The sequence below is a fragment of the Adiantum capillus-veneris genome, chromosome 20 (genome assembly GCF_014529385.1).
Source record: "Adiantum capillus-veneris isolate H3 chromosome 20, ASM1452938v2, whole genome shotgun sequence".
In the NCBI taxonomy this organism is placed as follows: domain Eukaryota; kingdom Viridiplantae; phylum Streptophyta; class Polypodiopsida; order Polypodiales; family Pteridaceae; genus Adiantum; species Adiantum capillus-veneris.
In genome coordinates, this window is record NC_140950.1 from 39,844,436 (window position 1) to 39,856,176 (window position 11,741).

The following is an 11,741-nucleotide window of genomic DNA, read 5'->3' on the forward strand; positions in this document are numbered from 1 at the left end:
TTCCTTCCTCGTCTTGTCCATTACATTGGGATAGCAACTTAGTGTTTGCATAAGCGAGATGTCTGAGTTCCATGCCTTGATGATGTTCGGCATGATGACAAGTCTAGCCCCCAAGCTCAATCCCTTAGCCCCTAAGCCGTTGTATGATCAATCCCCCCAAATGAGGTGTTGGAGTTGATCCCTTCATGTCGAGTTGATTCTTACCCCAAAATTCTAAAAAGATGTCCATCTTTTTTCCCCTAAGGGGGGAGGTGTGGTGTGTGGTCGGACAAACCACGGTGTGAACCCACTTGTATATGCCAAGAAGGTTGCTGTAGTGCTTGTGATATCAATATAAGGAGCTCGCTCTTGTATGCAAGTGGCACGCTCATTCTGGTCTAATCCCGTGCACATTGTTAGAAAAAAACCGGGGTACAACGTATTTTAACTGGCTAAAATCATAGAAACTCGGTTCGATTTTGAGCTTGAAAACCGGCAAATTTAAGTGTAATAGTACGGCCAACCGCCTTTGACACGTGGCACTGGAAAACTAAGTATAGATTATCGGCAAAGAATTTCAAGTTTGCCCTTATTTTCTTCGGTTAGAGCCCTGCGGCCGTGTACACTACAATATATATCACATTTCATAAGCTAGCGTCAGTCTCTCTCTCTGTGTGTCCGTGCGTGATGGCTGCGTCGTCCTCCTCATCACACCGTTACTGCACACATGACTTGACGCCCGAGGCCAAAAGGTATGCCATGCTATTGCAATTACAGGCATCATAATTAGTTTTATCGGCTGAGTCCTCCCATTCTAATTTTTTGAGTCCTAATTCGTCGATCATGAGCTGAATATGGCTGGCCAATGTCGATACCTAGTTATGCATGTCGATTTTCACATATAAGATGACAAATCTATTCTTTACGTGTAAATCTACACATTCCATTGGCATCTACATGAAGCCCGAAACAGACTAAGAATATGGCCCCTATCCGACTGTGATTCGTGCTGTGGTTGATTTCTAATCAAGGTAACATCTAAGTGTGAGCGCTTAATACACAGTTAAAAGTTTACAGAGAATTCTGAGAGAGACAATGGAGAACACACAGAGGTATGTTGCGATGGTTTCATTATATTAAATCTGTGTAGTTACATAGGCGCTGTTTTGGTTGCGCCGTTACATTCTGTCGATTTATTCGACGTCTATTTGATCCTTAAATTTGTTGTTTTAGTTCTCTATTTTATTTTTTATTATTTAGTTACGCTGACACCCCCCATAATAAAAAATAGTCAGATCTCCAATCCAATGATAGAGCAGCAGTTGTAGTGCTTGTCTATCTGCAAGCTTTTTGTGAGGAAATCTGCAGCATTATCATTTGTGTTGACATAAGTCAGGCTGATGATCTTATCTTCGACCTTCTGACGTATGAAGTGATCTTGAATGTGTAGATGCAAAATGACCGATGCTCGAGCTCTGCGCTTTCACGGGATCGGTCAAGATACTACCTCTATTCTATCAGTCATCTCCCCTTGACCTCAAGTGTCAAACCAACCTAGACAAATGGCGCACGACCTGGAGAAAGTATGCTATGCAAGACCCAAATCGCATTAATGCCTTGAAATTGGAGCAGGCTCTTCATGGACTCTGTGCACGCGAGGGCCTTATATTCGATCCATCTCATGGTGAGCTAGCCTACTTGGAAAACATAGTTTCTGCTATTTCCAAGGTGATCCCTCCAGCCGTTCATTATGATGAGCTGGGCATAAATGGCAAGGAGCGCTTGTGCAAGGTAGGACAACAATTTGGCTTGAATCTTATCGTAGATTGATGGTAATGGTGTTACTCATGACGTGATCAAGAGACTTTGAATGCAGGTCATCGTTGCCAAGTTTGAAGAATTAGAATCAATTGCACTTCAACCAAGTTGCAGCCCTCTTCAGTCACGTGTGTGCATATTGGGTATGTATGGGCTTCCGGGGAGTGGCAAGTCCACCTTATCTAAGTGCTTGTGCAATCACTACTCCACCAATCTCCATGGTAAGGCATTGTACTTGAACTTGCCCACAAATATCACTGATGATAAATTGGTGGATGTATGCAAGAAGCTTGTTCCAAGACTCTCAATTTATCACAACAAGGTGGACCTTACCAATGTATCAGAACTAGAGCAGGTACTTTAATAAGATGTAATGTTTCTTGGTAAGTTCATAATTGTGTCAAGTGTGGATTCTGCAATTCAGCTGTCTTAATGTTTCGGTTTTGGATAGATCTGAATGGCGCACTTAATGAGGGGATTACACTTGTGTTACTGATGCAGATGTATTCTATTCTCAGCTCTCATAAGTTGCAAAGCTCTAAGGTCTTTTTGGTGGTGGACAACATTGTTGAGGAGACAATCCATTTTGTACAACGGCTTATGGGGGTTGTAGTTGGCGCAGGGAGCAAAGTGCTGCTTGTTGCTCGGACGTACAATCTGATACATCGTCTCCTTCATGGTCCACACATTAATAGCCCTTGTGTGTATGATTCTGTAAGAGTGCCAAATGTGAACAATGAGGAGGCCCTTCGAATACTTCTACAAAGTAGAGATTGTGTGAGCTTGGCGAATTCTTGTGCACTGGATAATTTACCTCCAAGGCACAAACAGATGTTAGAGGAGGTTGTCAGCATGTCTGGGTTTCACAATTCCAAAGTCTACCTTCCGCTGGTGTTAAAGTTGATGGGAGCTCAGTTGGGCCAGTATAAACTAGATGTGTATGATCGATGGAGAGTGAACATGGAGAGATTTGGGACTCAGGTGCAAAGGTGTAAAAAGCAAGCTATCATGGACCTTGTGAAAGATAGCTTCACGAAGCTATCTTCTCATCTTCAGTTTCTGTTTCTAGATATTGCTCTCTTCATCATTCCAAGTGTCGGAATATTTACATGCACGTGAGCTTCTTAGTGTCATTCATGAGTGCACTCTGGCAGACATTAAGATGGATGTAAGTGATTTTTTAACTCGAATTGCAAGTAGAGTTTCAACCATACTCTAATCTTAGTGTGTTTTATTAACTTCGTTTTAACTTTTTCCTTTTGCAGTTGCAGGACTTGCACAGACATTGCTTTTTGGAAAATGAGGACTGTCTATTTAGTGTTCATGATGTGTTCCTGGAATTTGCTGCAAGTCTTCCAGAAGCTGCTAGGTATTATATGAGCCTTGGCAAGAGAAATCATCCACACATGTTGCTAAAGGATCAGCTTTCCCCACCATCAACTGAGGCAAGAGAACTTGGATTGCGCACTGTTGTCCTGGACAATGTGGGCATAGAGAGATTCAGGTTTTGGCCTGGCGTTTCTAGCGTGAAAGCCCTGGTTTTAAAAAATTGTATGAAGCTAGCGGTGTTGAATCTAGTTGGTTTGACCTCACTCATGAGTTTAGATATCAGCAACTGCCCATGCTTGAATTGTGCAGAGTTGCCAGCTGGTTGGGATCTAGTGCATAGCATCCGAAGGCAGGAGTGGGTTGGTAATGGAGGCAAGAGGATGCTGCCGCAGAAGAGCAGGAGCACAGAACAGGGAAGGCAACTAGTATGCTTAGGGAGGGTGCCCTCTCATGCACTCCAACTATGGTTAGTTTGGGTGGTTTGGCATCTCAAATGACAGGGCTGCAAGTGCTGAGGCTAGTAGGCACTGGGACTACACATCTGAGAGATATGAGTGCAGTTTGGCCTCTCCTACTTAATCTGGAGGTCATTGAAAACTCTCTGGAGTATATTGAGGTTGGCAATCTTCCATATGTAGAATTGAGGGGGGAGCAGCCCCCCTTAAACACTCTGTGCTTGTGTGTGTGTTACATTGTAGTAGACAGAGAGGGGGAGAGATGGCGATCTCACAGAGACACAAGAAGACGTGGATAGAAATGCCATATCGATTCATTGGATTGCAGTTACATAAATAGCTTTTGGATGCATCGTTTGGCATCTCTTATGATGACGTGGAATTATTATTCCAACACTTTTCCATAATTCGAGTCATCAGAGGAGTATGTATGCAGAAAGAAAATAACAATGCATACGCTTGTCAGGTGCAGCGATCCACCCTCGATGCGTGCAAGTGTACATGCTATAGAGATGATTACATCATGCTATTCAAGCTACATGATGATTGGGTTCGCATCAGGTGAGTTGAATCAGCCCGGATCAAGGTTGAATCCGAAGTGGAAAAGAAAGTTGATGTCGATTCCGGTTTTCAGCTTTGGCTTTGATTTTCTGGTTATCTCTTGCAGATTCCATGTCTTTTTACGAGCTTGAAATCCATCATTACTGCCCCGCAAGGGAGTGAAAAGCATGAGCAACTCTCCGTCCTGAGAAATATCCGTTGTCGAGGTTGCGTCAGCGATTTGCTTCATCCAGGATGTAAGAGATCGCAAGTAGAAGGAATTGTCCCTCGTAATGAGAAGAATTTGGAAGATCACCTGCTGTGGGGGGTATGGATAAGGTTATGACTGACATTTGTTGGAGGACCATAGATAAGCATGAAAGGAGTTGGAGGAAATGGGTATGCAGCAGCCTACAACAGATTGGTGGGTTTTCTTTATCACACCCACCTGGGTCAAAAGGGGTGAGCTCCAAGGACAGAAGGAGATTCGATTCCGGTGCAAAAGAGGAGGATCTTGGTTGTCAAGAGCAACAGCAGGAAGGATGGTACGAATACAAGACACTTTGGAGCTGCTAGTTGGGGGTTCACCATCTTCTTCGAGATGGATTCCAATAAATTGGCATGAGGTCGGGTTGCCTTGATGAACTATGATTGCTTCTTAAAAGGCAAGAATATCCAAGCTGTAAGGGTGAGGTACAGTGCTGATTACTTCAAGTAAATTGTGGGAAGGCCTCTCTGCATTGTCGTCTCCACCATTTAGGGTCTGACCATGTGGGTTCACGGAATGTGGAACCACTTGGAGATCATTGATAGAGGGGTTGCATAAAGGGAGTGGTTTTGTACCAAGAGAGGCTACAGCACGGATTGGAGCAAGATTTGTTGGGTTGGCAGCATCTAGAGCATTGTTTGCTGGATTGGCAGCCTTGAGTGGGGCTTGGGGAATTGCTTCATCAAGGACTTCGTGACTGCAGTAAGACAGGGATATGCCCTCAGAAAATTCGATGCCTGTCAGGTATTGAAGTGGCGCGAAGTTGTTGGAAAGGGCTTGATTGTCGACCCCGTTTGTTTGATGTACGGACTCGATCAAGGATCCAAGGAAGGTGGTGATTATTGCTTCCTCATCATGCAGGGCTGTAGCAGGAACAACTTCGTCTGCATCAGTCGGCAAGGTTATTTGCAGGCACTTGACCATCACCTCTAGGCCAAGTAGCCGCAGTAGGGCACATGAGGGCATCAAGGCAGAGGTTGGCCGTGTTTACAGACATACATTTGTCGCTATCATGAAGGACACCAATTACAAGAGATTGCGCAGGTTGCAGGTCATTCCACGTTCCATTTCGAACAGGGACATCATTTCGGACAACATCAGCAGCGAATATTGGCAGTGTATTGGAGTTAGCCATGAAGTAATATGAGTGAAAGGTTACTCTAGTATCATCTGCAACTGGGGCAGAAATCACTTGAGCCACTTCTTCTTCGTGAAGGGAAGCTAGGAAGGTTTCAATTATTGCATCTTCTTCATCAGCATCATTTGGGGCAGCAGCTTGTTGAGCGAGAGGTAGGGCTTCCACAGTTGGTGTATGCGAGGCGCAGCAAGGGCATCGCTTATGGTCGAGGAGCACATACATTTCTAGGTGCTGCTTCAACTGTGCATCATGAGCATCCTTGGCAGGGACAGGAGGATGATCCTTTTCATCGCCAAAAAGAGCATGAACGGGCTCGTACAGAGGCCAGACTTGGGCCTCGACAGCCTGCAAAGGGGAAAAATCGCCCAGAATCGGCCTATCTTGCATGGCTCGGACCATGAATTGGAGGAAAGAAACTTCAGCAAGGGTTGGAGCAAGGCGCAAGTACAGTGTAGGCCAGGATCGTGAAGTAAACGCACCAGGACGCCCGCATGCCCGGTACTCGTGATACCATGTAGAATTGAGGAGGGAGCAGCCCCCCTTAAACACTATGTGCATGTGTGTGTGTTACATTGTAGTAGACAGAGAGGGGGAGAGATGGCAATCACACAGAGACACGAGAAGACGTGGATAGAAATGCCGTATCGATTCATTGGATTGCACTTACATAAATAGCTTTTGGATGCATCGTTTGGCATCTCTTATGATGACGTGGAATTATCATTCCAACACCATATTTGAGAAGTTTCATTTTTGAAGGGGGTGCACGGAATCTAAGGGCCTTCGTTCGGGATCCTGGGGCTATCTTTAGCGGCTATGCTGATAGTGAATTCAAAGGAGCTATAAGGCCAAGGTGGTTGAGGGGGATGAATTTGCTAGGTGGGTGTCCAAAACTGGAGAAACTGGTAGTGTGCTCTGCTTCCTTGCGGAATGGATCGGGCACATTGGTCACATCCAAGCTGCACAAATTTTGGCTCAGAAGCTTTTGGCATGGAACACATCTTCCAGATCTAGCAATGCCGGCACAGTCTCTTCAGGAGCTGGTGACGTTGGAATGTAAGGAGCTGTAAACTATAGATTTCATGTACTGCTTTCAAAGTCTCACAAGAGTTTCCTTGATAGCATGGCCCAGCCTTTTGAAAGTTGGGGGAATGGAGAACCTACCTGAGCTTTGTGAGTTGGAGATCAGGGGTTGCGAAATGTTATGCTCTTTGAATGGTTTGAGCGGTCTAGTAAGCCTCCAAAATTTATCAATTGAAGACTGTCCAAATTTACAGATTTTGAGGGGTTTGAGTGGTTTGCTAAGCTTGAAGGAATTCCTTGTGGAAAGAGGCTGTCCAAATTTAGTTTCTTCTGAGTGACATTCAATATCTGACAAAGCTAAAGCACATATGTACCATCATACCTGCCGCTTCAATGCACAGCAACTTTGATGTAAGAAACCTTGTCAATCTTGAAGGCCTAATATTATACACCAACATGGGTGTGCATCATATGCCAGGGAGGTTTGTCGGCATAGAAAATTTACGAAATTTTGAGTTTCTCTGTCTAAAATCCAGTAACGAGGGTGATGGAGTGATATGTGCAGGAAAGAAAAAATGCCCTATTTCATTGGACTTGAGGACGCTTCTAGTTGGAGAGTTGAAAGTGCCTCAAGGAACCACATCTCCTCTTTCGTCAATTACTTGCCTTAAATTTGATGGTTTGCCAGAACTTGCAAGTCTAAATGGCAATTGAGTTTCTTGAGACTTTAAAGACACTTCAATTGTTGCATCTTAGTGTTGGAATGATAATTCCACGTCATCATAAGAGATGCCAAACGATGCATCCAAAAGCTATTTATGTAACTGCAATCCAATGAATCGATACAGCATTTCTATCCATGTCTTCTCGTGTCTTTGTGTGATCGCCATCTCTCCCCCTCTCTGTCTACTACAATGTAACACACACACATGCACATAGTGTTTAAGGGGGGCTGCTCCCCCCTCAATTCTACATGGTATCACGAGTGCCGGGCATGCGGGCGCCCTGGTGCGTCTCCTTCACGATCCTGGCCTACACTGTACCTGCGCCTTGCTCCAGCCCTTGCTGAAGTTTCTTTCCTCCAATTCATGGTCCGAGCCATGCAAGATTGGCCGATTCTGGGCGATTTTTCCCCTTTGCAGGCTGCCGAGGCCCAAGTCTGGCCCCTGTACGAGCCCATTCATGCTCCTTTTGGCGATGAAAAGGATCAGCCTCCTGCCCCTGCCAAGGATGCTCATGATGCACAGTTGAAGCAGCACCTAGAAATGTATGTACTCATCGACCGTAAGCGATGCCCCTGCTGCGTCTCGCATGCACCAACTGTGGAAGCCCTACCTCTCGCTCAACAAGCTGCTGCCCCAAATGATGCTGATGAAGAAGATGCAATAATTGAAACCTTCCTGGCTGCCCTTCACGAAGAAGAAGTGGCTCAAGTGATTTCTACCTCAGTTGCAGATGATACTGGAGTAACCTTTCACTCATATTACTTCATGGCTAACTCCAATACACTGCCAATATTCGCTGCTGATGTTGTCCGAAATGATGCCCCTATTCGAAATGGAACGTGGAATGACCTGCAACCTGCGCAATCTCTTGTAATTGGTGCCCTTCATGACAGCGACAAATGTTTGCCTGCAAACACGGCCAACCTCTGCTTTGATGCCCTCATGTGCCCATCTACTGTGGTTGCTCGGCCTAGAGGTGATGATCAAGTACCTGCAAATGCCTCTACGGTCGAGACCTTGCCGACCGATGTAGACGAAGTTGTTCCTGCTACAGCCTGCATGATGAGGAAGCAATAATCACCACCTTCCTTGGATCCCTGATCGAGTCCGTACATCAAACAAACGGGGTTGGCAATCAAGCCCTTTCCAACAAGTTCGCGCCACTTCAATACCTGACAGGCATCGAATTTTCAGAGGGCATATCCCTGCCTTGTTGCAGTCACGAAGTCTTTGATGAAGCAATTCCCCAAGCCCCACTCAAGGCTGCCAATCCAACAAACAATACTCTAGATGTTGCCAACCCAACAAATCTTACTCCAATCCCTGTTGTAGCCTTTCTTGGTACAAAACCACTCCCTTTATGTAGCTCCTCTATCAATGATCTCAAGTGGTTTCACATTCCGTGAATCCACATGGTCAGCCCTTGAATGGTGGAGACGACAATGCAGAGAGGCCTTCCCCCAATTTACTTGAAGTAATCAGCAGTGTAGCTCACCCTTACAGCTTGGATTTTCTTGCTTGTTATGCAGCAATCATAGTTCATCAAGGCAACCCCACCTCATGCCAATCTATTAGAATCCATCTCGGAGAAGATGGTGAACCCTCAACTAGCAGCTCCAAAGTGTTTTGTATTCGTACCATCCTTCCTGCTGCTGCTCTTGACAACCAAGATCCTGCTCTTTTGCGCCCGGAATCGAATCTCCTTCTGTCCTTGGAGCTCACCCCTTTTGACCCAGGTGGGTGTGATAAAGAAAACCCACCAATCTGTTGTAGGCTGTTGCATACCCATTTCCTCCAACTCCTTTCATGCTTATCTATGGTCCTCCAACAAATGTCAGTCATAACCTTATCCATACCCCCTACAGCAGGTGATCTTCCATATTCTTCTCATTACGGGGGACAATGCCTTCTACTTGCGATCTCCTACACCCTTGATGAAACAATCGCTGACGCAACCTCGACAACAGATATTTCTCAGGACGGAGAGTTGCTCATGCTTTTCACTCCCTTGCGGGGCAGTAATGGTGGATTTCAAGCTCGTGAAAAGACATGGAATCTGCAAGAGATGACCAAAAAATCAAAGCCAAAGCTGAAAACCGGAATCGATATCAACTTTCTTTTCCACTTCAGATTCAACCTTGATCCGGGCTGATTCAACTCAGCTGATGCGAACCCAATCATCATGTAGCTTGCATAGCATGATGTAATCATCTCTATAGCATGTACACTTGCACGCATCGAGGGTGGATCGCTGCACCTGACAAAACAGGCGTATGCATTGTTATTTCCTTTCTGCATACATACTCCTCTGATGACTCGAATTACGGGGGAGTGTTGGAATGATAATTCCACGTCATCATAAGAGATGCCAAACGATGCATCCAAAATCTATTTATGTAAATGCAATCCAATGAATCGATACGGCATTTCTATCCACGTCTTCTCGTGTCTCTGTGTGATCGCCATCTCTCCCCCTCTCTGTCTACTACAATGTAACACACACACATGCACAGAGTGTTTAAGGGGGCTGCTCCCCCCTCAATTCTACACTTAGGAATTTGACATGCTTGCAAGGGTTTGAATGTCTTACCAATTTCAAGACTCTGGAGGTCGTAGATTGTGAATCAGTCGAAGAGTTGCCCTCCTTGTCACCATTGGTTGGTATGGTGGAGCTCCATATTGAGAAATGTGAGAAGCTAAGAAGCATCGACGGCTGCAAAACAATGGAGAATTTGGCAGTATTATATTTGATCAAATGCAGAAGCCTTGAATGCTTTCTGTTAGATATTGATGGCAGTGAATATCCACCGTTGGTGAATCTGAACTTGAGAGGAAGCAAATGTGCAAGGTTAGAGCATGCATTTCCGTCGTTCGTGCAGGACAAGGAGTTTTATGTGTGCAAATTTGTTAAATGCCTTGGAGTGGGAGTTTTATGAAGATCTTGAGGTAAGAAATCTGTTTGCTACGTGCATGGTGTCAAATTGTATGCCACACCTTCACTTTTTTGCCAACTGTGCTGATTTTTAGATCATCATGAGCTCCCTATATATAGCTAGATAAACAGTACCTTGTGCGCTGCAGTAGCTGATGATAATGATTTTGTAAGGGGGCCTTTTCCGACACCAGCTCTGGGAAATAAGGCATGTGCACAATATACCTAGCTATATTTGACAAGGGGCTTCCATCTCCCCAACCGCTCCTAATTAGTATGAGGTGCCTCATCTGCACATGCCATCATTGCTGTTCACTCTTCTTAGTTTCTTTGATGCTACCTTGCTCAAAATGTTGTTTTCAAGGGAAATATTGTGGGAACTTGTTTAGTTGATTGCAGACCGGGAAGGGGATAACTGTGAACGCAGAAGACATGGTTGAAATGTGGGTGGAATTTGGTTGTAATGTAGGGGAAGCCGAGGGAACAGAGGGAGCTGGGAGTGCGGCTGGTGCAGACATTGGAGGTGGAGCTCATCAAGGGATTCGATCCATTAATAGAGGGCGATGTATGCTGCTCTGGTTTTGAGAGATGGGCTGCAGAACTGGAAAAGGCATACTATTGTGACCTTGCACTGCATCGGAAATTTCATGAAGAGGTCTGCAGGAACGGAGTGTGTTTCGAAGATTGTTGTATGCTTCCTAACCCAGTCGAGGCTATGGTGAAATTGCTACGCTGGCTGGCGCAGCGCGCTCTTTCCCAAGAGACAGCTCATCAAGGAATTCGAATCCAATGCTGCCCATGTTGAAGCTTCCAAGTCGGATACCTATTGTTATGTTGGTGATATGAGAACAAGATCATCACTTACTATGGGCTCTTTGGAAATAATTCCCACAACTAGGAGTTATATAGGCCTACTTGTAGACCATCTGTCACTTGACCAAAAGACCTCTTTTACACTCTCTTTTCCACCTTAATTTGTATAAAAGACCTCTTTTACACTCTCTTTTCCACCTTGATATGTATACAAGAGCTCCAACGTCTCCAGTCCAGTCACTCGGAATCAAAAGGATCCCCCCACTCTGGCAGCAAAGTGCCCACCCAAGACCTCTTCCAACAAAGGCAAGAAGGTCAACTCCTTTTTCCTTCTCGACTCCTTGGGTGAGGATGATTTAGATGAAGGTAACCTTGAGCTTTCACTTAGTAGAGCAAGTGAATGCTCTAGACAGCCAGCTTATTGAGTTAGAGCGAGGATAGAGAGACCTCGAGTAGCCAGTGGCCAACCCCTATGGAACTGCAAAACTCCAAGTGAGCCCTCGATCCCGACATACCCACCAAAGCCTCCTAAGCATAAGCCCAAACCCAAAAAATAAGGTGTCCTTTTTGAGGGTTTTCTATTTGTATCTATTTGTATCAAGGTTTTCATGTCTTTCATTGTAATGCTCTCTCTTATATAAATTCACGCACTTTACTGGTATATAATAAAAAAGCTTGATACCTTTTTCCTAGTGATGTCCGGCTTTATTGCTCTTGTTTT

General features: G+C 45.0%; 4 protein-coding genes across 6 annotated transcripts; 3 read left to right on the forward strand and 1 right to left on the reverse strand.

The window, feature by feature from the left end:
* The first annotated feature begins 581 nt into the window (after window positions 1-581).
* On the forward strand, window positions 582-3,389 carry LOC147432391 (disease resistance protein Roq1-like). The gene is made up of 5 exons (XM_086492366.1): window positions 582-731; window positions 1,430-1,770; window positions 1,856-2,152; window positions 2,299-2,965; window positions 3,063-3,389. The coding sequence occupies exons 2-4, from the start codon at window positions 1,444-1,446 to the stop codon at window positions 2,914-2,916; spliced, it is 1,242 nt and encodes a 413-aa protein (XP_086348492.1). The 5' UTR covers window positions 582-731; window positions 1,430-1,443; the 3' UTR covers window positions 2,917-2,965; window positions 3,063-3,389.
* Window positions 3,390-4,623: 1,234 nt separating this feature from the next.
* LOC147432392 (uncharacterized) lies at window positions 4,624-6,937 on the reverse strand. Its single transcript, XM_086492367.1, has one exon. It carries the CDS (start codon window positions 6,083-6,085, stop codon window positions 5,279-5,281), a length of 807 nt encoding a protein of 268 aa, XP_086348493.1. The 5' UTR covers window positions 6,086-6,937; the 3' UTR covers window positions 4,624-5,278.
* A 542-nt stretch (window positions 6,938-7,479) lies between these two features.
* LOC147432393 (uncharacterized) lies at window positions 7,480-9,621 on the forward strand. The gene has a single exon (XM_086491574.1). The coding sequence runs from the start codon at window positions 7,480-7,482 to the stop codon at window positions 8,350-8,352; it is 873 nt and encodes a 290-aa protein (XP_086347700.1). The 3' UTR covers window positions 8,353-9,621.
* A 273-nt stretch (window positions 9,622-9,894) lies between these two features.
* On the forward strand, window positions 9,895-11,224 carry LOC147432394 (uncharacterized). 3 transcript variants are annotated; one of them, XM_086491575.1, is made up of 2 exons: window positions 9,895-10,221; window positions 10,677-11,224. In XM_086491575.1, the coding sequence occupies exons 1-2, from the start codon at window positions 10,132-10,134 to the stop codon at window positions 11,010-11,012; spliced, it is 426 nt and encodes a 141-aa protein (XP_086347701.1). In that variant the 5' UTR covers window positions 9,895-10,131; the 3' UTR covers window positions 11,013-11,224. The 3 variants fall into 3 exon arrangements, 1 of the variants encoding a protein (XP_086347701.1); XR_015185447.1 differs by having other exon boundaries at window positions 10,079-10,488; window positions 10,677-10,814; XR_015185448.1 differs by having other exon boundaries at window positions 10,088-10,221; window positions 10,357-10,819.
* Window positions 11,225-11,741: the final 517 nt, after the last annotated feature.

Coding starts and splice junctions, on each gene's coding strand:
- LOC147432393 (XM_086491574.1), top strand. CDS start 7,480: ATGCACATAGTGTTTAAGGGGGGCTGCTCCCCCCTCAATTCTACATGG.
- LOC147432391 (XM_086492366.1), top strand. CDS start 1,444: ATGCTCGAGCTCTGCGCTTTCACGGGATCGGTCAAGATACTACCTCTA. Junction 1,771..1,855: donor GCAAGGAGCGCTTGTGCAAG/GTAGGACAACAA, acceptor CTTTGAATGCAG/GTCATCGTTGCCAAGTTTGA. Junction 2,153..2,298: donor ATGTATCAGAACTAGAGCAG/GTACTTTAATAA, acceptor TTACTGATGCAG/ATGTATTCTATTCTCAGCTC.
- LOC147432392 (XM_086492367.1), bottom strand. CDS start 6,085: ATGCACATAGTGTTTAAGGGGGGCTGCTCCCTCCTCAATTCTACATGG.
- LOC147432394 (XM_086491575.1), top strand. CDS start 10,132: ATGCATTTCCGTCGTTCGTGCAGGACAAGGAGTTTTATGTGTGCAAAT. Junction 10,222..10,676: donor AGTTTTATGAAGATCTTGAG/GTAAGAAATCTG, acceptor GTTGTAATGTAG/GGGAAGCCGAGGGAACAGAG.